The sequence below is a fragment of the Rhinopithecus roxellana genome, chromosome 5 (assembly GCF_007565055.1).
Source record: "Rhinopithecus roxellana isolate Shanxi Qingling chromosome 5, ASM756505v1, whole genome shotgun sequence".
Taxonomy (NCBI): Eukaryota; Metazoa; Chordata; class Mammalia; order Primates; family Cercopithecidae; genus Rhinopithecus; species Rhinopithecus roxellana.
Window position 1 is genome coordinate 114,404,276 of NC_044553.1, and position 26,875 is coordinate 114,431,150.

At 44.7% G+C, this 26,875-nt stretch overlaps 1 protein-coding gene across 1 annotated transcript in view; it reads left to right on the plus strand.

The window, feature by feature from the left end:
- Nucleotides 1–26,875, plus strand: part of ARNT2 (aryl hydrocarbon receptor nuclear translocator 2) — a 201,298-nt gene that overhangs the window by 146,223 nt on the left and 28,200 nt on the right. The window contains exons 9-13 of the mRNA XM_030931473.1: nucleotides 3,989–4,065; nucleotides 5,447–5,581; nucleotides 7,873–7,947; nucleotides 15,611–15,762; nucleotides 26,714–26,786. Of these exons, the coding sequence (XP_030787333.1) occupies nucleotides 3,989–4,065; nucleotides 5,447–5,581; nucleotides 7,873–7,947; nucleotides 15,611–15,762; nucleotides 26,714–26,786 (512 nt within the window). The remainder of the gene's footprint in view (nucleotides 1–3,988; nucleotides 4,066–5,446; nucleotides 5,582–7,872; nucleotides 7,948–15,610; nucleotides 15,763–26,713; nucleotides 26,787–26,875) is intronic.

The window sequence follows — 26,875 nt, forward strand, 5'->3', positions numbered from 1 at the left end:
ACATTTGCACTGATGGCGTAAAAAGCATTGGTGGGTAAACTTGCTGGGCCTTAGCGTGAATCAAGGCAGTGATACCAAGTTGTCCTGGTGGTCGTTGTACTCTTTATCACTACACACTTGCAATTAAAAAATAATTTTAAAATGTTTAAATGCCAGCTTCACTTAAGAATGTCCCTGTTGAGACAGTAAATTTATGAGTTGTATTAAGCCCTGAATGGAAAACATGCATAAAGCGACTTCTCCACATACCAAAGCATGGGGATTGTGTCGGGGAAAGCACATAGGCTTCCTCTGGGCCGTGAGCTGAACTAGGTGTTTTTTCCATGGAACATAGTTTTTGCTTGAAAGAATGACTAACAAACAAATGGAGGTTATTACAACTTACGTATTTGGCAGATATTTTCACAAAAAAAAAAACAAATTGAACTTGTCACTTCAAGGAAAACAGTTGACAGTATTTGTTGTCAGTGGTAAAATTCAGGTTTTCTAATAAAAATTTGAGTTTTGGAAAGCTTGTGTCTACCACCATAATTTTGACCAGTATCTAGAGATGTTTCTGATGAGATACATAGTGGTATTAACGAGTGCGATATTTTAATGTTGTGTAATGCAATGTGTCAACATTTAGAAGGTCTGTATAATATGGTGAACTATTATTTTCCAAATGACCAATATATAATATGTAAAATTATGTGATGGGTAAAAGATCCATCCAAAGTGTTAGACAAACTAGCTTATTTTAATATTGTATTGAATGTTACAATATGACAGTATAAAAAATTCATTCATATAGTTCTGGATTTTATATTACAATTAGCCTTTAGGAAACTACCCCTTAAGACTTGGAAAAATACCAAAGGAGAATATACTTAGTATTCTGAAAAAGCTTCCCCCTTTTCTCCCTTTTCCATATCTATGTGAGACCCTATTTTCTTTATATACCTCAACTAAAACAACATATTGTAACAGATTGAGTGTAGAGCAGATACTAGAATCAAGCTGTCCATTATTAACCAAGGCATTAAAGAGATTTGAAAAATGCTAAACAATAATTGAGGGATGATTACTTAATGTGATAAATGTGTGTGCATGCGTGTTGTATCTTAGTCCAAAAGGTGATATTTAATGGAGAAAGCCCTGAGACATTTCCACTAAGATCAGAAACAAGGCAATAATGCCCACTATCTCTACTACTATTCAAAATTATAATAGACTTATTATCCCATGCAACTAAATAAGAGAAATTAGAGGCAAAAGAATGCACAAAGGAAAAGGAAAACTATCTCTATTTTCAGATTATATAATAGTACACCTGGAAAAACCTAGTGAATCGGTGATAAAACTGAAACAAATAATTTAAGTTAATATATGAAAATAGCCTTCATATACATAAACAATAAGCAGAGGATATAATGGTAGAGAAAGCCACATTGACAATAGTAAAAAGAGGATTAAATAATTAGGAATAATTTTAATAAGTACACAAAGTACAAGTATATATGAGGAAAATTTGAAAACACTCCTGAAAGACACAAAAGTAGGTTTAAACAAATGAGAAAACATCCTTTGTTCTTGGGAGGATAACTCAACATTATAACTTCAGGAGATGTCAGTTCTCCTGAGGTTAATTTACAAATGTAATGTAATCCTAATAAAAATATCATCAAGCTGTTTTATGGAGTCAGATAAGTTGGTACTACCAAAGTTCCTGTGGAAAAATATACCTTCAAGAATAGCCAAGAAAAAATACAAGGAATAGTCCTTCCAGACATTAAAACATACAATAAAGCCTCTATAATTAAAATAGTATGGTACTAGTGCCTGAACAGACAATTGGCCAGTGGAATAGAAGAGACAGTCCAAAATTAGACCCAAACACGTGTGGGAATTATTTGATAAAGTTGGCATCTCAAATCACTGCAATTTAAGAAAATGTTGAGGGGGCAACTGGATAGCCATTTAGAGAAAGATAAAATTAGATTGATATCCCATAACTCCCAAAAGAATAACTCCAAATGGTTTAGGGATCCAAATGTGAAAAATAAAACCATAAAAGTGTCAGAGGAAAGCAAGGGTGAATTTTTCCTTAAGCTTTGTGTAAGAAATAGCTTTCTAACTATGACTCAGACTCCAGGGGTAATAAAAGGTTGATAAATCTTACCACATAAAATTTTTGAAATTTTTAAATCACCACAAAGTCAAAAGACAGGAGACCATCTGGAATAACATATTCATAACATATACCACAAGGATTTAATATCCCAAATACAGGAAACTCTTAAAAATGGACAGGCAAAATATCTAAATAGAAAAATGGGAAAGAGACAGTAGCAGAGAATTCACTAAAAAACCAGATATAAAAAATGGTCCTCAAACATACGAAGTCATGTTCAAACTCACTCATAATTAGAGAAATGCAAATTAGGACAACACTAAGAAATCATTTATCACCTGTCAGACTGACAAACATTAAATAACGTGACAGCACATTATGTTGGCCAAGACTTTGGGGAAGCAGACTTCCTATACATTCCTGGTGGGAATGCAAATTGGTGCAACCCTTCTGGAAGAAAGTTTGTCAAAACAAAACTACATATGAGCTTACCTTTTGACCCAGCAATCCCACTTCAAGGGATCCATTCCAAAGATACACTTCTGATGATAATAAAACACATATGTACAAGGTTATTCATTGCAGCATTGTTTCTCATTGCAAAATATTGGGAACACCTAAATGTCCAGTGTTTAGTGGTTGAATAAACCATGGCACTTCAATAAGATGAAGCACTGTGCAGTTATAAGAAAGAATTAAGGAAGAGCTGTATGAATGCATATGGAGTGAATTCCAGGACATACTGTTCAGTGAAGTAAGCGAAGTCCAAGAGTATTTACAGTACACAGCTCTTCATAGAAGAAAGAAGACGACATGAGAAAATGTACATGTATCTGCACATTTGTGCAAAAGAAATGCAGTAAGGATAAACCAGAAATGAAAAGAGACTGGTCACCTACAGAGGGTGGATGGAACAAGAATGGAAAGAAGACAGGAATGTAGTGTAGTGAGGGTGGCATTTCTCTGGCTCACAAAACCATAGTAATGTTTAACATGCCTTTATCAGTGTCTGGAGTGAGGGGCTGTCACTGTACTTGTGTGACTCTATCACTGTGAACCCTTGGTCCGACCCAGTGTGGAAATATTTGCTTTAAGTGTCATGCAGTGTAAAAGGAAATTTTCTACTTAATAGAATTTGCCTATGAGGTATCAAAAAGGAATGCTTGTTTTCACTACAACAGTTCTAACCAGCTACAGATGTTCAAGAACCTTGCACTGTGAGGGACCCCAGATACCAGACCCACATTGGACAAAACAGACGACTGTTTATTAACCCCAGTGAACAATGAGGATTATTTTAACCAGTTCCTTTCTATCTGGAGCACTAGCTTTCAGTGCTTAGCATAACCATCACCAGTGTCTCCTTTCTAGCCCTTAAACAACCCTGACTTTCCCCCACAAGGGGAAACACTGGTTGCGCTCCCTTGCCTGACAAGTTAGTAACCAGCTTCAGTGGTTTTTACTTGTGTTTCTTTTGCCTGTGATGGTCTTTGTTTCATTCTTTGTCAGCAGATAAGAGAGATATTTACATAAGCTGAAAGACCCATATTGGCTTCTTACTGAAGTATCCTAAATAAATGTTTTGTCCAAGTTGTACAAATGTACAGAAGAATTATTTCTATTTCATCTTCCTTAATTTCCTCTGCATCATCCACAGATGGAGATGATAATGTACCGTAAAATTGTCAAAAGACATCAGGCGGAGAGAGAAGCAGGAACTGCGTGAGGAACTGGTTAATTCATTGGCTGGCTTCCCAGCCCTGCATGGCCAACACTCACTGTATTTTCGATTGCTTAAGTAAAATTGTGGACACTTTTCTTCTTTCCCATTCACCTTGGGCATATTGTTGATGACACTGGTATTTCCCATTTCAGGAATGACCATACCTGAAGAAGACGCTGATGTGGGACAAGGCAGTAAATATTGCCTCGTGGCAATTGGGAGACTCCAGGTAAGAAAAAATTGATAGTCTTTTTAATCTTAAATGAAGGCTTATTGCCACAAAGTGCAGAAGACGGTTGGTTTGGATGCCTATTCTGATCACCTGTGTTCTTGATATTTGTTGGATTTCGTGTCTCACTCTGGGACGAGGCTGAGGCCAAATCTAGAAGAGAAGGGGACTGTGAGCTGCAAGCAGAGTTCTTGCTGAGTTGAGGGGTCACATCAGTTCATCCCCCATGCTTGTGCCAGTTGCCATGAACTTGCATTCTGCTCACATCACATCCCTGCTTAACCCCCTTGACTGTTTCCCCAAGGTCTGTGGGATAAAGTCCAAGTTCATCTTTACAACCTCATCTCCTTCCCTTCTTCCTCTCTCACATCTTGTTCCCACCCAGCACCATTCCCCTTTCCATAAACCCCCACCTCTGGGGGTGTTCACAGGCTGTTTCTTCTGCCTGGTATTTCCTTGTTCCCCTTCTTCTCCTTTCAATATTCCTTACCCTCATTATCTGCTCATCTTTCAAGACCCAACTAAAATGTCTCCCTGATCTTAGTCTAAATCAATCCTTCTCTCCTCCCTACTCTCATAGCACTGAGCTCTACCCTCAGTTACTCTTCTTTCACTGTCTGTTGCAGGTAGTAAGTTGAGAGCATGCTCATCCCTGCAAGCTCCTCAAGGCCAGGGAATGTGTCTTTTATTGTGTGAAAGTTAAATTTGCTCAATGTCTGGCACACACAGTAACTACTCATTCAACTGGACTGTTCATTCTCCCTAGGACATTGAGGGTCTTCCCCATTCTGAAGAGGAGAGACATACTAGACCTGGTTCAGATACACTAATCTCTCATGTCACTGGTTTCCTAGTTCTGACCATTTTCAGACAATTGAATAGGCAATTTCATCTATGTATGACCTACGCTGGGTATTGCTTGCACATGGGTGAAGAAAGAATATTTGGGTAAATTCAATTCACAAATATATATGCTCCAAGTATTGTAACTAGTTCCTTAGGCTTGTTTGTCATCCTTAGTAAAGGGAAGGTGGGGGAAGAGAAGGGGATTAACATTTATTGAGCACCAACTTGAGCAATTGCCAAGGTTTAACATGCAATATCCCTTTTAAGGCTCACAAACACCCTATGAGATTATAGGTTTTATTATTCCCATTGGTTGATAAGACAACTGAAGTTCAGAAATGTAAAGAAAGTGGCCAACTGTTACAGTTAAAGATGTGATCAGGGATAGATGTTTGAACACTTTAGGGTCGTTGTACTGATTGACATGGAAAGATCTTTGAAGTGAAATGCACATGGATTACTCTTCTCGTCTCTGTCACCATCTCCAACTCATCTCTGTCAACACCACCTCAACTGTGGATTTTCCCCATCCCAGGTGACCAGCTCTCCTGTATGCATGGACATGAATGGGATGTCAGTGCCCACAGAGTTCTTATCCCGGCATAACTCTGATGGAATCATCACATTTGTGGATCCAAGATGTATCAGTGTGATTGGCTACCAACCCCAGGTCAGTAGATAGTTTTGAGCTCATGGCAATTGACTAGAGATTTAATTGCTTTAAAAACATTCTTACCTCATTTGAGATACAACACAATGGCCATGTGGAGAAACATCATAAAGACCGATATACCCTGCCTGCATAGAATGATAGATATCCTTCCAAGGCAAGAAAGGACATTGTAAACACCTGTGCCACTTAACATGGACTCTTTCTTCTTTGCCCTCACTGTTATGTTTCTCTAGTTGATTTTTCACAAACTGGAGTTAAGATGTTCTATTAAAAGGGGCTTTCTTATTAATTAATGTTCATTACAAAGCTCATTAATGTGGAAGACTCTGCAAAACCTGGTAAAGATGCCTGCCTAATTTTGCCTAACCTCTTGTTTCTCAAGTGCATTTGGAAACCTTTTTTTATATAGGTGGCACGTCTTTAGGTCTGTGTTCTAGACTCTTTTAAAAAGTCAATGTCATGAGGAACAAAAAGGCAGGAGCAATTGTCCCAGATTAAAATAGACCAAATAGATAAAATAATAATATGCCACATAAGGGCCTTAATTGTGTCCTGGGCCTGAAGACAGATTGATAGAAAATTCATTTGGGAGACAATTGAAATGTTAATATGTACAGAATATTGGGTGATGTCATTGAATAATTATTGATTTTCTTAGGTTTGGTATAGCACATGATAGCACATTGTCATTCTGTAAGATAATCTCATTTTTATGAGATACATGCTAAAATACTTTGAGGAGAAGTCCATGATGTCTACAACTTAATTTCAAATGGTTCAGTAAGAAATTAAGTATATACATGCTTATGTATGAACCTATACATATATATGAAGAAAGAAAAATGCAAATGTGGCAATATATTGATAATTATTGAATATACATAAAGGATATATAGCAGTGTGTTGTATATCAACTCTTTGTAGATTTAAATTTATTTAAAAATAAAAAAGCTTTTTTATAAAGAAAAAAGATGTTTATTCTGAGGAACAAAGTTTTGAGATATGTATATATGAGTATTTTAATGGCATGTGTATTTTAGGATTAGAAGCAGTTCAAACTAGAACTATTAAGACCCTGCATATGATTCTGCATGTCTAGATTTATGTAAACCTCGGGATTCTTGGATGGAATAAAGGGAGAAATGGATTTGTTTCCAGGTTCACCCCAACCTCTGATGGCAGCCAGACCCATTTATCCAGTGGCACCTCCCATGGGCATCCAGTTGCTCCTTGGCACGCAGATAGGACTTCCCCTCCACTGCCAGTGTCAGCATTCACTTAGGCCATTTGCCGATTTGGATTGTGATCAGTGAGTTAGTTTAAATCTTTTGCTGTTTAAAACACTTTCTGACCAGGCATGGTGGCTCATGCCTGTAATCCCAGCACTTTGGGAGGCTGAGGCGGGTGGATCACTTGAGGTCAGGAGTTAGAGACCAGCCTGACCAACAGGTGAAACCCTGTCTGTACTAAAAATACAAAAATTAGCTGTGCATGGTGGCAGGTGCCTGTAATCCCAGCTACTCAGGAGGCTGAGGCAGGAGAATTGCTTGAACCCGGGAGGCAGAGGTTGCAATGAGCCAAGATCACGCCATTGCACTCCAGCCTGGGGCACAAGAGTGAAACTCCATCTCGAAAAATAAAAAACATAAAATAAATTTTTAAAATACACTTTTAACTGGACCACTTTACTACAACACTTTTGAAGTTTTCTGTAAACAGTTTATCTTATTCTGATCAGTTTCATTGTGAAACACACTTTTTTTTGGACTAATGCTATGTCCTTTGAATGTAGCATAGACTAATGATGGTAGATAGTAAACAGGCTTTTAACAAGTACAGTTATTTTATGATAACCTCATTTCTTTAGCCACAGGAGAGCTACAATTTCCACATTTAAACAATTCCAGTTTTCATAAGCAACACATCTGTCCTCAGGCTATTATTTTGCTTTCTTTTTATGTTATTAAAATATGTTTATTGCAGTTTGCCTCTCCAAGACAAACAAAAATAAAATTGCATTCTGAAGCTACTGATTGTGCCTTAGCAAAATTAGAAATTGATATTGATCATGCCAAAGGAACTTAGAATGAATACCAAGAAGCCAGTTCCTTGATGGCTCCCAGGGAAATTTTGCATTCACTTTTTTTTCAAATCTTGGGTGGGACAGGCTAAAGGAGATGAGTTAAAGGAGATGTTAAAGGAGATGGAAATGAACAGTTGTCTCACAGTAAGTATGCAAATAATTACAAATGGATCTGGGATTACTAAAGCTTGTCTCTTTTATTTAGGATCTTCTGGGAAAGGACATTTTGGAATTCTGCCACCCTGAGGATCAGAGCCATCTGCGTGAGAGCTTCCAGCAGGTACATACTGCCAGTGCCCACTTAAAGCTGGTGCATAGTCTGGGCACCTGTGGATGTGGCTGGCAGGACATTAGTCCTACTATATGCCAGGCAGGCTGCAAGGTGCTACCTGTGGCCTCACTCAGGGCCCCTGCTAGGAAGTCGCTCACAGTCTAGTAGGGAAGACAGACACGCATCAGTAAATAAGTACTATGTAATAGGATAAGAACTCTAACGGGTCATGAAGAAAAAGATTGCAGAGCACAGAGGCTGGAGAGGATAACTGCATGGGGAAGAGGGAGGAATTGTTCCAGGGGAGAGAACAACTGGGATGGGTCTTAAAGGACGAGCATAGAATAAATAAGTGAACATTCTAGACTGAAGGGGCAGCCCTAGAGTTACAAAAGGGAGAATCCTAAGCAGTTGCTAGTGGCTGGAGTGGCACTGGCTGACTTGGAGGAGGTGGGCAGTGGTGATAAATGAGCCTGGTACAGCCACGTTATGAAAGGCCTCTTAACCCATGCTAAAGAACATAGATTCTCTCCTCAGTCATTTAAAGGTAAATGAAGACCAGGTGCGGTGGCTCATTCCTATAATCCCAGCACTTTGGGAGGCCAAGGTGGGCAGATCACTTGAGGCCAGGAATTCAAGACCAGCCTGGCCAATGTGGCAAAACCTTGCCTCTACTAAAAATACAAAAATTAGCCAGGCATGGTGGCACGCACCTGTAGTCCCAGCTACTTGGGAGGCAGGGGAATAGCTTGAACCTGGGAGGTAGAGGTTGCAGTGTGCGAAGATTGCACCACTGCACTTCGGTCTGGGTGACAGAGTGAGACTCTGTCTCAATCAATCAATCAACCAATAAAAAGGTAAGCGGCCGGGCAGGGTGGCTCATGCCCATAATCCAGCACTTTGGGAGGCCAAGGTGGGCCGCTCATGAGGTCAGGAGTTCAAGACCAGCCTAGCCAACATGGCAAAACTCCATCTCTACTAAAAATACAAAAATTAGCCGGGTGTGGGGGCAGGTGCCTGTAATCCCAGCTACTCTGGAGACTGAGGCAAGAGAATCGCTTGAACCCGGGAGGCAGAGGTTGCAGTGAGCCAAGATCGTGCCATTGTACTCCAGCCTGGGCAACAAGAGCAAGACTCTGTCTCACATACATACATACATACATACATACATACATACATACATACAGTAAAAAGAAAGGTAAGCGAGGATGACTTTGAGGATTTTAGGCAGAGCAGTGTTTCAAAAAACCACTTTAGTAGCCCAGGTATGCAGAAGAGACAGATGGGGGAAATAACTGGAAACAAAGACAAGAGGCTTTTAAAATTGTCCAAGTAGGAGGTGATGTGGCCAGAATGTGGGCAGGGGCAGTGGAAATTTAAAATAGGTGGCAACTTGAGGAGACAGTTGTTTGACGAGTGCCGATGCTTTGGATAGACATGGTGAGGAGAGAGGGATTTAGGGTGACCCGGGAGCCCGAGAGGGTGGCCACCCTAGTAACAGTGTCATGCACATCGTGACTGTTAGCTGCTGTGTATTGAGCACCTACTGTGTGCCAAACATATGGGAAGCCTTGTCCGATGCACTATTGAATCTGCACAGTAGTCGGAGGAGGTAGGCATCATCATCTTCACGTTACAGGTGAGTGTAGTGAGGCTTGGTACCTCCCTGCCACACAGGCGATGAATGAGAGAACTGGGATTCACATGGAGGAGTCGCAGCTTCCTGAACCCAGGTTCAGCTGAGGTGAGAGAGAGAACACACCTCCTCTCTCCACAGGGCTCTCATATCTTGCTTCAGCCCTAGGAAAGAATAGAGCAGGCAGTGTTCTATTCAAGGAAAGAGGCCCTTGAGTTACTTTTCAAGAGGGAATAATAGTTTGTCATGCCTCTGAGAAAACATGTGCCTGACATTCTGCCTTTCAAGTATCTAAGAGTGGGGCCTCTCTGACCACCGAACCTTCCTATTGAAGGCATTGCTATGTTTGCGCAAATAGACATAGGACTCCAAATTTATGCCACGTATGTGGATAGAACTCTTAACCCCCACTCCTTCCTGCACACTCTCCTCGTTCCTTTCAGAACATCACCTACTCCTGGCTTTCTTCCCATTTCTGGCCTCCTCTGCTGGTTTCTCCTCTTCTGCCTTCTTCTACAAGCCACCATGGATGATGCCCCAGGCCCCCCTCCCCTTGGCTGCCTTCTCTCCTCCCTGTGATGTCTCCCTGGATAATCCTACCCATGGGACGACTCCAGCCCAGACTGTCCATCCTGCTCCACACTTGCTTTTACCCCGCTGGGGTAGTAGCCCACTGGGGTCTACTTGAGGGTGGACAGTGGGAGGAGGGAAATATAACTATTGGGTACCGGGCTAAACACCTATGTAACAACCAGCAGCTATGCCACACTGCCACATCAGTGCCCCACAGCCCTCAAATGCAGAATGCCTGATTCTCCTTTCCCAGCCCCCAGTTCTCCTCACGTCACCATCCACCTGTTTGCCCAGGCCAGAAACCAAGAAACATCCTTAGCTCTTCCCTCAGTCCAACTCCATACATTCAGCCCCTCCTTTCTCTCTTCTTTCCTTTCCCCCTGAACTAGGTCACCCCATCTCCCATTCTGACCATTGCAGTCATTTTCTTGCTGGTCTCTGTACTTTTACTCTTACTTTACTCCAAGCCATTCTGAAGACATAAATAGCTTCATGCTATCTATATACCTGGCCCCGTCTCATCCTCATGTGGACACTACTCTTGAGTTATGCTGGCCTTCTTCTGGTTCCTTGAACATGCTTTTCCCCACCTCAGGGCCTTTGCACGTGCTGTTCCCCTGAGGGAATGCCTTTCCTTCACTCTTCACGTGACTGACATCTTATCCTTCAGCTTTCCACTCATGTTGTCTCAGGGATGCCCTCAGTGGTCACTCTACCTAGGAAAGTCACCCCAGCCTCTTTCTAAGTCCCTTGTTTTCCTTCACAGCAGCTATTTCAGTTTTATTTATTTGTCCATTGGCTTGTTTGGGGGATTATTTTTTTGTCTTCCTTACCAGAACCTGACCTCCCTATGGGCAGACTTCGTTACGTCTGTGCTTTTTTTTTTTTTTTTTTTTTTTTGAGATGGGGTCTTACTCTGTCACCCAGGCTGGAGTGCAGTGGCACAATCTCAGCTCACTGCAACCTCCACCTTCTGGGTTCAAGTGATACTCGTGACTCAGCCTCCCGAGTAGCCGAGACTACAGGCATGTGCCATCATGCCTGGCTAGGTTTTGTATTTTTAGTGGAGATGGGGTTTCACCATGTTGGCCAGGCTGGTCTCAAACTCCCGACCCCAAGTGATCCGCCTGCCTCGGCCTCCCAAAGTGCTAGGATTACAGGCATGAGCCACTGTGCCCAGCCTTCATCTGTGCATTTGATCGTCATCTTCACCACTGAGTGTAGAGCCCTGTACAAGGGTGGCTCTTAACAAAGCAATCTAAATGGATCAAAACCCATAGCAATTGATTTTCATTTTGGAAAAATGTGGAATTGGAATGGTTAAACATTGTAAGAGGATGCCTTTTTATGCCATATGTTTGCTAACTATGTGGAAATTATGATAAACTTTGCATCATTTAGCATAGTCAGGTTTGGGTTGGGTGGGCTTCATTTTTCTGGGTTAATGGAAATGGAGCTTTAACAGTGATGGGGGCCTCCATTCTGTGCCCAGTAACTGGCCAGACCCATTTCATTATCTTATGTAATCCTCAAACCTACACAGTAAGTGTTGTCTTCCTCATTTTTTTCACAGTAGACACTGGGAGGTGCAGTTGCCTGCCCCAGGTCGCAGAGCCCAGGCCTGCCTGCCTCCAATGCATCCAATCACAACACCATACTCCACACACAGGCCTCTCCATCCAACAGCACACCCAAGGCTTCAGACTGCTGACACTGTCAGAACCCGGTGGGTTTTGAAAAGACAAAGAAGGAATTTAACATCTGATCCCACCCTGATATCCAGCTTAAGTAATTCTCACTCGGTGAGCAGCCACCACATTCCTCCAGCAGGAGGGGAGGCCGAGACAGTAATGCCGGCAGCCCCAGCTCCAGCCCCGGCCACAGGGCACAGTGGGCAGCGGCCAAGCAGCTGCAGGGACATGCTGGAGCACACCATGCCTTGGCCCCGTGCTTGTGTTCTTTGGTCTCCCCACTGATAGCTGAGGTGGGGGTCAAATGTTGATAAAGGGAAGTGGCTTCTTCTTGCAGAAGCAGGGAGGTGGCTACGTCAGCTAAGAGCCAGCTCTTGAACTCTGGATTTAAACAAAAGTACTTGAATAGTCTGGACAGGAGGCCCTTAGAACATGACTGTTTGTGAGGAATTTGAGTTTGAGGGGGGTGACAGGGAGCCAGCCAGGGACCAGGAAACTTGCGTCTGCTCTTGGTTTCCCTCTCCGAATACAGTTTACCTATAAGTCAAAAAGAGCTGAACTCCGTGAAAGTGAAAGCAGGCTCCCATCTCGCCTGTCTCCTTTCCACTCAGGCACCTTCCATGATTAGGAGGATGATGAAGGGGGCTGTTTCCATGAAGAGCCAGGCTAAGCCAGGTTTTATGCTTGGCCTTGGCCATCTCCTGCATTGCACCTGAGTTAAGCACAGCCACGTGCGTCGCCCTGGTCTGAGGGCCTGGACCATGGCGCCTGCACCATGCATAGCCAATCCCCCATCACATGTCAGGTTTCCCAGCCTCCCAACATTTGCCCATGCTGTACCTTCTGCCAGGAGAGCCCTCCCCACACATCCTCACTTGCCAACACTTTACCCTCTTCCAACTGGAGAGAAACCCCATTTCTCTCCAGGAGCTGTCTTCAGATGCTGACCGCAGGCCATCTCTCCTCACCCTCCTGGTAACCCCATGGCATTTCATCTGTGTTTCTGTAGTGGCATCAAGCATACTCTCTCTGGGTTACAGTTATCTACACACTGATCCTTCCTGGCTGAGAGGCTCTTTGGGGACAGAGAATGTGCATTGGCAATAGGAATTTATGTAAAGGGCTTTGGAGCCAGGTAGATATAGGCTTAAGGTCATAAGGCTTTAGGCAAGGTATTCAACTCCTTTGAGGCTCAGTTTCCAGGTTCACGAAATGCTGTTGTGAGGACTGCTTGAGCTAACATGTAAGGTGCTTAGCCTATAACTTGGAACCAGGAGGGTGCAGAACTGCCGGCTCCCTTCTTCTGTTCTCTTTCCACAGCTCCTAAGGCTGAGCTTCCCTTTACATAGCTCCTAAGGTGGTGCCTTCTGTGTGCTAGTTGCATGGAGCTAACAAATTTCACACTATCTCAGGCATTCTAGTTAGAAGAAACAAACAAAAAAAGGGACCGCCCTTCCTGTGCTTCCTCAGACTGCAGAAGATGTGGGTTTCAAAATGTGGACAGTGACTCCCTATGTCCCCTGTTTTTGGAGCAGACACAGAGAAGTCCCCGTTGGATGCTGACCTGAGAGGCACATGGCCTTGACCTCCAGCCCCGCGAGGAAAGAGCCAGGTTGCTGTTGGGGCCGCAGACGTGCCCGGCCTTACTTACTGCACAGCTCAGCCTCCTCCCCTGTGGTGTCAGGGACAGCCGCCCACCCTCCCAGAGCTCTTGGTTTCGTTTATTTATCACTCAGGGATTTCCCAGCAGGGAGCCTTACCTGACATCCGCAGGCCCAGATCTTGTCTGGCTTCCCCCGGGGACAGTGTGGAAGAGGGATGGCTATCCCCAGCCATGGGGCCAGCACACCATTGAGTCCCTGTGGGAAGTGTGCTCTGAGAGCCTGCTCCTTGTAGGGCTTGAGGGTAGACATGGAGTAGACACAGGTGACCAAGACGTCCCTGTCCCCATGCTGAGTGCAGTCTGGCCAAGATGACAGACACCACCGAAGAATAGACCACAAGTTGGTGGGTGTGAGGAATGGGTGAGTCAGGCCTTCCCTGATCGCAGGGACCAAATCCCCATTCTAATCTGTGGTCATTCTAATCTCTCAGTCAGCAAGCCCGACTACCATGGCCCAGAGATTTGCCAGCCCTAATCTGGGGTCTGCACATGCCTGTGGAGGGGAGAACTCCTGCTCGCCATATTTTGTGCTGGGGGTGTAATCACACCCAGGCCTAGTCCCACCAGTCATTTATATCCCTTCTTCCATTTGTGCTTCAACCATGAGAACCGCACCCGAATGCTACCTTCTGCACATATGCATGCGTATTCTGGTGTCTGGTTTGCTGCATGTACCTATGATGTACAGAGCAGCCCCCTTACCTGCCATGTTGCTTTCAACAATTGCAGTTACCAGCAGTCAACCACAGTCCAAAACTATTAAATGGAAAATTCCAGAAATAACTCATCAGTTTTATATTGTGTGCTGTTCTGAGTAGCATGATGAAATCTTGTGCCTTCCCCCTCTGTCCAGCTTAGGACGTGATTCCTTCCTTTGGCCAGTGTTTCCACACCGTGTTCGCTGCCAAACAAGTGCAAGAATAGTGATGCTGGCATATTGGTATAATTGTTCTATTTTATTATGAGTTGTTGTTAATCTCTTACTGTTTCTAATTTGTAAACTTTATCATAGGTATGTATATGTAGGAAACAGCATAGCATCTATAGGATTTCGTACTATTCACAATTTCAGGCATCCACTGGGGGTTTTGGATTGTAGCCCCCTTGGATAAGGAGACTGCAGGCAGTGGGGTTGTGGCAGGGGCCAGCAGTGGCACGATGTCTGCTCACTGTAACCTCTGCCTCCTGGGTTCAAGCGATTCTCATGCCTTAGCCTCCCAAGTAGCTGGGATTACAGGCATGGGGCGTGGCTAGTTTTCATATTTTTAGTAGAGACGGGGTTTCGCCATGATGGCCAGGCTGGAGCATATTTTCAATAGAAAAAGGGGAGATCTGTGTAGCCAGAGGGACAATCTTGTGATGCGGAAGTAAGATCTTGCTTCCTGTCCCAGCTTTTCCACCAAAGTTATCTGATCTTGGATGACTTATTTAATTTCCCTGAGTCTCAGTATTATCAGCTATAAATAATAAAACTCATCTTACCAAACTCTCGTGAGGCTGTTTCTGAAGCAATACGTTTGAAATCATATTACAACATCAAAGTGTAATACATAGAAACTTATAAATAAATAAATAATCCATAGAAAGTGACCATTTCATTATGTCTCCTATCAGAGAGTCTATTGATTCCATTTTACAATGTTAAGCAGAGGTTAAGCATCTCGTATGTTGTGGTAGCAAGAAGTAAATCCGTGAATACAATGTAGCTACATACCTGAGTGAGATAACTTGAGGGTGAGTGGAGAGCACCAAATCCAGAGTACCCTAGCAACCAAGGCAAAAAGAAAAATGCTCTGGCTTGCAGAGTTTTCATGATCTGATTTGTAAAAGCTAAATTAGAAGTCCTACTATAAAGCAGGCATTGAATGGTTGCTTTCTCATACTGTGGGTACAGAATGACCCAAATGCAGCACCCCATTTCACCAGGAGGTAGGCGGAGGAATTCCCATTGCAAAACTGCTCTCCCTCTCTTACTGTCTTTTAGCCACAATGCCTCTATTCTGAGATCCTGCTGTCCCCCGCCACAACCCCACTGCCTGCAGCCTCTCCCTCCTCCCATTTGGCACCATCCTTCCTCCTGCTGACTTCCTTCTCCAAATGTTTTCTCAGGTGGTTAAGCTGAAAGGCCAAGTACTGTCGGTCATGTATCGATTTCGCACCAAGAACCGGGAGTGGATGTTGATCCGCACCAGCAGCTTCACATTCCAGAATCCCTATTCTGATGAGATTGAGTACATCATCTGCACCAACACCAACGTCAAGTATGTACTCCACTGTTTCCCTCTCCTGGAATCCACATGCGCTTGCTTGGGTCCAGAGCTGGCAATTTTATTTGGAGCTCTTTTCTCCCTGCCGGCTCTCCCTGTAGCTGGAAATCCCTGCAGGATTAAGAACAGAGGAGACTGTAGGTCCCCATCACTGTCTCCCTCCCATGTTCCTCCTTCTCATTTCCCTCCTGATTTGTGAGAAACAAAAGAATGAGTGATGATCATGACACTCTCCTCCCTTCAGTGCAAGGTGCTCCAGTTTCTGTTCCTCTTTTCTTGCCCCTGAGCATGGAACCCAGCCAAATGGAGCTCTGCTGGGCCCTCCCGTGTTGCTCCCTGTTGCAGCAGCTGCTTGTGCCTGGTTTCTTGGTCCTACTGCAGCCAGGGGTGGAGGAAGTGAGGCTGAGCCTCTTGACAGCTCTAGGGAATGGGACAGGTGGCCCGGGTGTAGGCACCTCAAAGACACATGATTTCCCTGCTGCCCAGCTGTGGAAGCATTCCTCCCTGCCCAGGGCCTGAGGAGCCCAAGGTCTCTGCTGGAGTCATCACTCCTGTGTTCCATACATGTTAGCAGACCTTGACCCCACCACTTCCTGCCTGTGCAACCTTGAACAAGTCACTTCCTCTCTTCACCTCCCTCTAAGGTTGCTGTAAAGATTAAATGAAGTCAAGCTACAGGCCAGACACTGGGTTCAACTTCCAGCACAGTGAGCATGACCTTGAACAGGTCATACCTCCTCTGCATTTAATCTCAAGGATATACAAGGCCAAGAAACCAACACAAAGGCATTTGGACAAAAGGATGTCCAAGCAAATGCAAGCATGTGGAAGCCATGGCCAGTGTGTCGGGAGGACTGTAGCATGCAAGGGTGTGAGATGAGGCTGGCATCTGGAAAACTGTCCCCATGTCTCGCCATCATAGTCAGTGGCACCAGCATCCACCATTTTCCCTGGTTCAGCACTCGGTTGGGGGACCTGTTTCCAACCCTACCACCTCCTCTTCATCTGCTGACATCCCTTCTTGGTAGCCTCCCCGGAATTCTGAAGCCTCCAGGTGGTCACCACCGCCTGCTGGCACTCTCAGAACTTGCCTGGCTCTGCCCTCTGTTGCTGTCCCTGAGCCCCTTGGATTTGGGAGTTCCCATCTGGGCCCCACAAAGTAAACTTCTTTCCAGGCAACACCACCCTCTGAGTCCTCAGCCTCTACCCTGCTCCTGGGCCAGTAGTCACAGAGCTGGACAGACGAGTCCATGCAAGATGCCTCAGGGGGCCAATGACCTGGAATTTTTTTTAAATTTTAGATTCAGGGGGTACATATGCAGGTTTGTTACATGGATATATTGCATGATGCTGAGGCTTGGACTTCAGTTGAATCCATCACCCAAGGAGTGAACATAGTTCCCAACAGGTAGTTTTTCAACCCTTGCCTCCCTCTCACCCTCCTTCTCTAGTAGTCCCCCCAGTGTCTATCATTCCCATCTTTATGTCTGTGAGTACCCAATGTTTAGTTCCCACTTACAGGTGAGAACACATGGTATTTGGTTTTTTGATTCGGCATTAATTCACTTAGGATAATGGATTCCAGCTGCATCCATGTTGCTGCAAAGGACATGGTTTTGTTCTTTTTAATGGCTGCATATTTTGTGGCGTTTATATACCACATTTTCTTCTTCTCTTTTTTTTTTGAAACAGAATCTCACTCCATCACCTAGGCTGGAGTGCAGTGGCACTATCTGGGCTCATTACAGCCTTAACTTCCTGAGCTCAGGTGATTCTCCCACCTCAGCCTCCCGAGTAGCTGGGACTATAGGCACGCACCACCACGCCCAGCTGATTTCTTGTATTTTTAGCAGAGATGGGGTTTTGCCGTGTTTCCCAGGCTGGTCTCAAACTCCTGGAATCAGGCAAATCCCCTGCTTTGGCCTCCCAAAGTGCTGGGATTACAGGTGTGAGCCACCGTGCCCAGCCCACATTTTCTTTATTCAGCCCACCATTGATGAGCACCTGGGTTTATTCCTTGTCTTTGCTATTATGAATAGTGTTGCAATGAACCTGCAAGTCCAAGCGTCTTTTTGGTAGAACAATTTATTTTCCTTTGAGTATATACCCAGTAATGCAGTAATGGGATTGCTGGATTGACTGGTAATTCTGTTTTTAGTTCCTTGAGAAATCTCCAGACTGTTTTCCACAGTGGCTGAACAAATTTACATTCCCATCATCACTGTGTAAGCATTCTCTTTTCTCTGCAACCTCGCCAACATCTGTTATTTTTTGACTTTTTAATAATAGCCATTGTAACTGGTGTGAGATGGTATCTCATTGTGGTTTTGATTTGCATTTCTCTGGTGATTAGCAATGAGTATTTTTTTCATCTGTTTGTTGGCTGCTTCTATGACTTCTTTTGAGAAGTATCTTGTTCATGCCTTTTGCCCACTTTTTAATGGGATTTGTTGTTTTCTCATTGATTAATTTAAATTCCTTGTGGATTCTGGATATTATTTCTTTGTCAAATGCATAGTTGGCAAATATTTTCTCCCATTCTGTAGGTTATCTGTTTAGTGATAGTTTTGTTGTTGTTGTGTTTGTTTGTTTTTCTGTGCAGAAGCTCTTTAGTTTAATTAGATGATGACTTGGATTCCAATCCCAGCTCCCAACTGGGCAAGTCACCTACTCTTTCTAAGCCTCAGTTGCTTCATCTGTAAAATGGGGAGAATGACAGAACTACTGGCCCAGAATCATAGAATTATTCTGCAGATTCTGCATGGAGCTACTGCATATGAAGCACTCTACTATGATAGCAGACTGAGTCGGCCCCGGTAAATGTGGTCTGCAGTAGCTATCACTGTGATTGTCAGCAGCTGCAGGAGCAACGCAACCCTGCCACCCTTTGCAGTGGCTTGGCAGTTTCTTGGGCCAGTTCTTGCCTGAAGCCCTTGATTATGTTTGGTCTCCTAAATGCCCTGCCTGCCTTCTTCCTCTAACTCCGGGCAGATCACCTTGCCTTCCAACAACCAGAGACACCAGGACCCTCCTGGTGATTCTCTTCCTGTTCATGAGTGTTTCTATCTCAATGCCCTCCTCCATTTCCGGCTCCTAGCAGGGGCAAAGCCTCCTCCTTCCAGGGCCAAACCCTGCACCTTCTTCATCTCCCTGCACGTCCCTGGACTCCCATGACCCTCCCTTCTTGTCTCATCCTCCTTGTTGACTCCTTCTCGGGCCTTCATATAGACACCTGACTTGCTGATCTTGGAGAATCCCTGTCAGGCCAACCCACCAAAGCTCCCCTCCCACCTGGCCCTGCCAGACGTGTCTGTGGGAACCTCCTTCTTCACCATTCATCTGTTCTTAGCCCCTTACAGCCTTGCTTTTGCCCTAAAGGTGTTGAAATTGTTTTCCCAGAAGCCTCTTGATAACCCACATGAAATAACCTGTTCTCACTGGTCATTCTCCCCAAACTCTGTCCAACCAGCTCCTCTTTCTTAATGTCACCCTTGGCTGACTTGATGCTCTGATTCTTTTTTTTTACCTTTGCCTTCTAGTCAAGACTTTCTTGGTTGTAAGTAGAGCAGGAACAAATGTACTCAATCATAGTTCCAGGTATGCAAAAAGATAATACTATTTTACTATTTTCTATTCTGATTTTATCTGGTGAAACTCAGTTAGCTTGGCCAAATTAAGGATGTTTTATTGTCTCACTTCTCCCAACATGGGAAAAGGGTGGTTCTTCTTTACTTAGGAAGCAGAGAGGTACCACCAGTGCCAGGCTCATATGTGGCCCAGCCTTGAAGAAAATAGGGACGCTTGAGAAATGGGAGTAAAAGTAAGCAGGGCTCAGGATTCCATGGTGCTTTCTTTGTTCAACAGGTGGGTTATGGAGGGTGCTGGGCAAGGGCCTTTCAGGAGCTCTTGAGACAGGGTAACAGCGTGTGCCCACTGACCTGAAGGAGCCAGGTGCAGGACAGTGGGAGCCCCAAAGGGAGAGGAGGAGGAAAATGCCAGCCTGGATCTGCTTAGCATCTGTTCAAGCCATAGCTTTAAATGCCAGCCTGGATCTGCTTAGCATCTGTTCAAGCCACAGCTTTGTCCCAGGCTCATGCCTCCTGTCATGGCCCCTTGCTCCAGCCACTCCAAGCTAAGACTTGAGCTCCAATAACATGGAGAACGTAAGAAGGGGCAGACGGGAGGGACAGGTAAAATGCAGTGGGGGCAAAGAATAAATACTTCCCCTCGGGCCTCGGAGAAAACATCCCCAGGAGGTAGCACTGCAGTGGGGCTTGCAAGAAAAGTAAATATCCCCCTGTGAAAACCACCCTTGGGGCTGAGGTTTTGCTTTCTTTTCCTGAAAGTCAGGCAGCACTGAGAAAAAAGAAAAGCCATCTTGTATAGGGTTTGGCCTACGTAGTTCCTCCGGAAAGTTGCTGTTGCAGCTTGTGAGGTTACATGGATTAGGATGCCCCCTCAGGACATAGTTACACCAGAATCCTCAGTCTGTGTCTCTGAACTGAAAGGTCCTGCATTGGTGAAGTTGGTTGAAAAAGTTTACTGTGGACGGTAGAGGGCAGTGACAACCGTGAATGTGAACTGGCTAGCTATTTTCGAATTTGTGAGGCGAGACTTTGCCAGCAGTTGGCAGACTTGTTATGGAAAGATCCTTAAATGCTCTGTGCTGAGGGAAGGGGATGGCGAGGGTGAAGTGTGGACAATTTGCAAGCTTGGTTGCTTTCAGTCAAAAGCATCCAAAAGAAACTTCCTGGAGAAATTGAGTGTTTAATGTCGAACATTTGTGTAAAGTTACTACAAAGAAGACCTCTTTATCACCCTTGCATTTTCTCCTGTTCCATCAAATATGGAATGAAGTCCAGAAAAACCCAGACTGATTTAACATACTGGTCACATACCACAGTTTTGAAATGTGCCTTGGCACTGGGGGCCAACACTCTTTTGGGGCTGTTTCTTAGCTTGAGTCATTTCAGTGTTTTTACTTAGGCACAACCTAGCTGCTGTGCTTTCTTCATTTCTGACATCTTTTTAGGGAAGTGATCTGAAGTTATCTCTTTGGGTCTGTTCAGGCCAAGTCCTCTTTCCTGTCATAGCATTGTTCCAATGTTGTCATAACCACACCTGTTGGCTCGTGTGTGTGTGTGTGTGCGTGCATGTGTTTTTAAAACCCCACCATGCCCAGAATCACGATTCAGTCTCTCTTGAGCTGACCGACCATCATGTCTCCTTTGTCATGCTTAGCAGTGGCCACCTGGTTGGTCCTAGGCAGGTGGTGGAGCATAGGGGTGGGTACAAAAGAAATCAAAGGAAAGACTGCATTCCTGTTCTCTGCAGAGCATAGAGGCAGTAAGGGCCTGAAACACCCAGTCACCAAACCCTAGATCTGGGAGCTATCCTGGATCCCTCCCTCTCATTCACCTCAACAGGCAACCTGGCACAGAACCAGAGCCCCTGGTTCCAACTGGGATTCTCTCTAGCGCATATCCTTCTCTGCCTCTTTGGCACTGCCTTGGTTGAGGCCTTTGCCCCCTCACAAGTGATCATCGGTCTTACTGACCATCTCCCCTGCCTTCCATCAGGACCCTGCTGAGCCAATCCACATGGCCAGGAAGCAAGCTCTAACACACACACGTGTGCATGCACACACATGCATGACTGGACCATGCTGCTCTCTGGCCCTGATCAAATCAATTCCAAACCCTGTAATAAGCATTTCGAGTGCTTCACAATAGACATGCAGATGGTGCCCAACCAGGATGGATATTAGCCTCCATCCCCAGACGCCTCCCAGCGTGCTTCCAGTTACTCCCAGGGACATGATTCCAGCGACCTCGGAATGCCCACTTCATGCCTTCTTACTCACTTAGGCTGAGTAAAAACCCCTGTCCAGGGAGCATGAGGGAAAATTGACAGCATCTGCCCAGCCTCCTGCACCTCGCCGACAGGAAGCCGAGCTTGAAGCATTCACTTTCTACTCCTCAGCCATTGTAGCCCAGCTAATGGAGGGCAGCACTGGCTGCGGTAGGAACCCACTTCCCTCGCATGTGCTGTCAGTCAGTTTTCTTCTGAGCAGCCCTGCTTTCTCCTTCTCTGGAATTTGCAAGCACACCAAGGTTTATTTTCATACCATTGCTGTGAAATGTCTGAGAAAACTCCCCAGGGCTCTTCTCAGGATGGGGCAGCCTGCAGGTCAGCACTTTCTCTTCCACACGTGCTCAGCTATGGAAGAAGAAACCCAAAGGTTGTGGGATGGAGATGCTGATGTTCCAACCACAGAGCCAGTGTGGTTAGGGTCCTGGGGATTTGCCAGCCATACCTGTGACCTGATTTTCTGCTTCCCAGTGAAAGGAGCTTTTTCTGGTCTAGGAGCCCAAACAGGAACAGAACTGAAAGCAATCCCCCAGCCTAATACCAAGACCCCTTATCACGGCCTTTATGCACATTAGAAACATGGGCCCTCCCCAAACACAGACCTGCACCAAGGTGTGTGAATGGAGAGGGCTGGGTTTGTGCCCCACTTTGCCCCTTAGCCAGGCACCTGTGGTACAGCTACACAACTCCACACAGTGATCCTATCCTGTCTCCGAGATTCTGGGCCTGGGCTGGGCACAGCCTGAGTTGCAGGTAGGAGTGGTTGTCATTTCCTGGAAAAATGTTTGTGGGTTGAAGGTAGGGCTCTGGGAAAGGGTTAGAAAATGGTTCATGGATTGCTGCCATAATGGGGAGTTCACTGCTTCAACCCCACCAAAGTCCCAAGGAACAGATTTTTCTGTTTCCTATGGCTCAAGATGCCCAAGGTACTGGAATAGGAGACGTGGAATAATTGTCTGTGTTATAGCCATGGGTATGTCTCTTGGGCTAGGGCAGCAGCTTAGGACAGAGGAAAAACTGTGCAAGGTCTCCAGCCAGACAGACTTGGGTTTGAGTCCTATGTGTTCCATATTCGTGCCATGCCACCCATCCTTTACACATCAATTACATTCTAGCCATGTCACCCTGGATGCATCATTTACATTCTAACCGTGTTACTCTGGACACTTAGTTCACACCCTGGACACTTACATCTACACTTTCATCGTTGCATCTGAGTTGCTTTATCTCTGAAATGAGGATACTGCAGAGATGTGAAAATGTTGACAAAGTACTGGCCATCAGCCCTACATTCAGTGGAAGGTGATGGTGCCCCCAAGGTGTGAATCAAAGCAAAACAAAACAAAAGTCATAAAGTAAGAATAAGGAGATATAGAAAGGAATGCTTTTTTTTCTGTTGAATATTGTTTCCTTTTTCAATTTCTGGAATGCCAATTTGTTTGGAAAATTATTTCTAGTGCTCCCACTTTGCTGGTCTAATAAGCATGGGCTGAGACTGCCTGGTAGGAGATCACGTGCTTCTGCTTTTATCCTTTTCCTTTTATCTGGGCCCCCACACTGACATGAGGAGGCAGACTGTACCCTTCGATAGAATCTTGTTCGTCCTGAGGTGTCATCTTAACTCACCACACTGTAATTGCTTGCCTACGTGTGTCTTTCCCTGGAGACTGTCAGTTCCATGAGGGCAGGGATCTTGTGGGTTCTAAGTCGTTGGTCTGTCCCGGTGCCTGGCAATAGAGTTCCGTATGGTTCACTGAATGAATGACTCCTCTGGGCTGGACTCGAAACAGAATGTTCGCCATGTCCTCCAACTGGGGTTCCCATCGAGGAGACCTTCCTTTATGGTGGGGACACACACACACCAGGGCCATCAGCACAGAAGGCATGGCCAGAGGAGGAAGTGGTGTTCAGATCATACATCTTTTGTAATGCTGAGAAAAAGACTTTAGAAACAGAATCCAACTTATTTTATGTTTCTCCAGGGGCAGAAGTTGTTCCCCAGATGAAAGTTATAGGGAGGTGCATTTGGGTTCTTTAGGGGTCATGCTTTTTATAAGTATTTCTGTCTGCAAATGGAGCAGGCTGCCCCAAAATGCAGTGAGCTCTCTAGCAGAGAAAGTCAAGCAGAGACTGACCAGTTGCCTGTCAAAAGAAATGATGTACCGGGGGTTGCTGTTATCAGAGGAGCTGTGGACCAGATCACTTGTGTGCATTTGTTTCTTAGGAGCTGAGAAGAGTCAGCAAATAGCAATGCATCTTTTATGTAATCCAAACAGCCTACACTTGGAATGAGAAAATCTAGTCTTGCTTAGTCTTCACCACTTACCAGCCTGGTGGTTGTGTTTCTACCACACACAATTGGTACACCCTCTGCCTTGCCTGTTTGCCTGGGAGGAAGATTGAAGTTAACCATTGTGGAAAGGGCCAAATGGGATCCCTTGATCTCTGTTCTGGTTAAGTTTGGCCAGTGGAGGGACTGACTGGAGACAAAGGAACAAGAGCGGAAGAGGAAAAGGTATTAGGCAGCCTTGCTCACCATGGCTCTCACAGGTCTGATAGCTGCTCACTCCTTCTGTCCCTTTGGCCCTAGGGATGATGATGGCTTCCTGTTGTTGCTAGCCTAGGGGCTCTTCACCATCCTAGTATAACATCTATGAAAGCTTTTTCTCTCCCAAATGGGGCAGACAGCAAAGCACCTTGAAATCAGAAGTATCAGATCAGTACTTGGCTCCGTTCTGTGATAGCCCCTTGCCAGTTGGCCAACCTTGACAACCGCTTAACCTCTTTAAACTTCAGTTTCTTAACTTTAACATGAGGGTAAAGTAACCACTCTGAAAGTTTAGTGTGGGTATTGGATGAGATAATGTAAACACCTGTCCGTTTATGGCCATACCTGTTAAGTAGCCCCTTCCCTAAACCTTCTTTAATCATCCCTTTTGAGGGTGCCATCTATTTTCTGCAAACCTCTAGCATCTCTGGGCCTCAGTTTCCTCATGCGGAAGGGGAATTAAAAAAACAGAAAACCCACTTCCAAGGTGACTGTGAGCCTAAGGTGAGTTGGGATGAATGCAGGCATCTAGCAGGAGGCCGGGGCAAATGCACAGGGGCGGGTGCAGGTGTTACCCCTGCCTTCTGTCCACAGTCGCCAAACACACCACCTCTTCCTGGGTGGGGGCCTCCACATTCTCACCAAGCCTGTGCTTTTGCTGACAGTTACAATTTTGTTAGAGCTTTTGTTACAGTTTGTTTACAGTTTTGTTACAATGTTCTAGCCATGCATTCCTGGTGGTTCCTCCCCAGGAAGCTGGAGCACCTTCCACACCTGCACCTCCCCACCAGCCACTTCCTCATCGTAGATAACAAAGGCTTCCTCTCCCACTCTCCCCTCACTTCCTATCCACAGAATATCTAGCCAGCCCTCCCTGCATCCCAGACCCAGATGAAGGGAGGTGGCCTGTCTGCAGTTCCTCCAGGGGGTTCTTCCCCACCACCCGGTCCGGGACACAGCCATGGGTGATAAAAGTGGGACCATGAACATGTCAGAGGAGACCCCCTGTGATCGTTCTTATTTCAAAATAGACACTGGAAGTAAACAACGGAAATCCATACATAACCTTCCTAATTAATGCAGACACTTGAGAGATTGTTTTTCTTGGTGTTAAATTTTGCTCAACCACATGATATTTGTGGCCATATTTGCAGCATGCATAATATATTGTGCTGCACTTGAACTTTTCCATACCTTTCATCATACCTTCCTGTGTTTCTAGACGATCTTCACTGTGGTTGCTGTCAGTGCTGTGGAATAGTCACTCAGGAAATTAATATGCAGGATTTACAAAGTCATTCCCGATTACTGCCAACTTTGCATGGGTAGCTCTTACTTCCTTCCACTGAATAATTTCCTTACTACAGACCAGCAGCAGGATGACCACCTGGGAGAGTGTGAAAGTGTGAGCAAGTCCACAGTCCCTCATCTGTGTCACCATAGTTTTCCAAAAAGGTCGTGCCATGAACACTTCCCCAACACCATGTGACCGTGGTAGTTTCAATGCAAAGCCACCATGTGAAACATATTTTTATTGACTTAGCAGTTGAAAAATTATACTTCAAAGGTGTTTTAATTTACATTTATTTTGATTATTTTAATGGCAAAATGTTTCCCTAACTTGCTTATTATATCTATTATATATATGTTATTATATGTACATACAGTACATGTATATTTGTCCTTTTATTTATTTATTTATTTTGCTTGAATTGTCTGTTCATATGCTTTAAACTGATTGCTGGGCTGGGAGTAATGTCTGTTAGTAATTTGAATTGCATAGTAGCACTAATAATTTTTTGCCTGTCCTTCTTAATGGTATTTACAATTGAAGAGGATCCGGTCATTTGCCCCATTTTTAGGCTCTGAGCTATAGAGTTCACTTTCTCTTGAAAACAACCCAGTTTTTAAACTTAAAGCCACCATTTCCATTTCCTCCAGCAAATCTTTTTCTTCCCCAAATGGAGCAGGCAGCAAAGTCCCTTGGAGTCAGAAGAGTCAGGCCAGACCCTGGCTCTGTTCTGTCATAGCCATTTGCCAGTTGGCTGACCTTGACAACCACTTAACCTCTTTGAACTTCGGTTTCTTAATTTTAATATGAGGGTAGAATAACCACTGTGAAAGCATAGTGTAAGGATTGGATGAGATAATGTGAACACCCGCCCGTTTATGGCAAAGTGTTAGCTGAAGCCAACTGCTTCATTCAGCATTAAACCCAACTGCTTTTCTGAATTTGCCTTAAAATATTTGTTCTGTGGTATCTTTTGACTCTGCATAAAATGAAGTCACACATCAAAATTGATTTCTTAAATAGTTGAGTGTGGTAGCCTAAACATGAAATGCAATGTCTGGAGTCTTGATTTAGGGCATTAAAAATAAAATAAAATAATTTAAAATGGAAAACAATGTAGAGATCCATTGGGTATCACCCACTCTGCCTCTGAGGTATGGGAAAAGTCCTGGCTTAGCCCTATTGTCACCCCTTCTGTTCCTCATGACCCTCTTTGTTGTCTTCTCGTTTCACAGGCAACTTCAGCAACAGCAGGCAGAATTAGAAGTGCACCAGAGAGATGGATTGTCATCATACGACTTATCCCAGGTGAGTTTCTGGAAAACCCTTTCCCTGTTGGAATTGTCTCCAGCCCAATGGACTGGGGGACTCAATTCAGCCCTGAGCTTGAGCCCCTC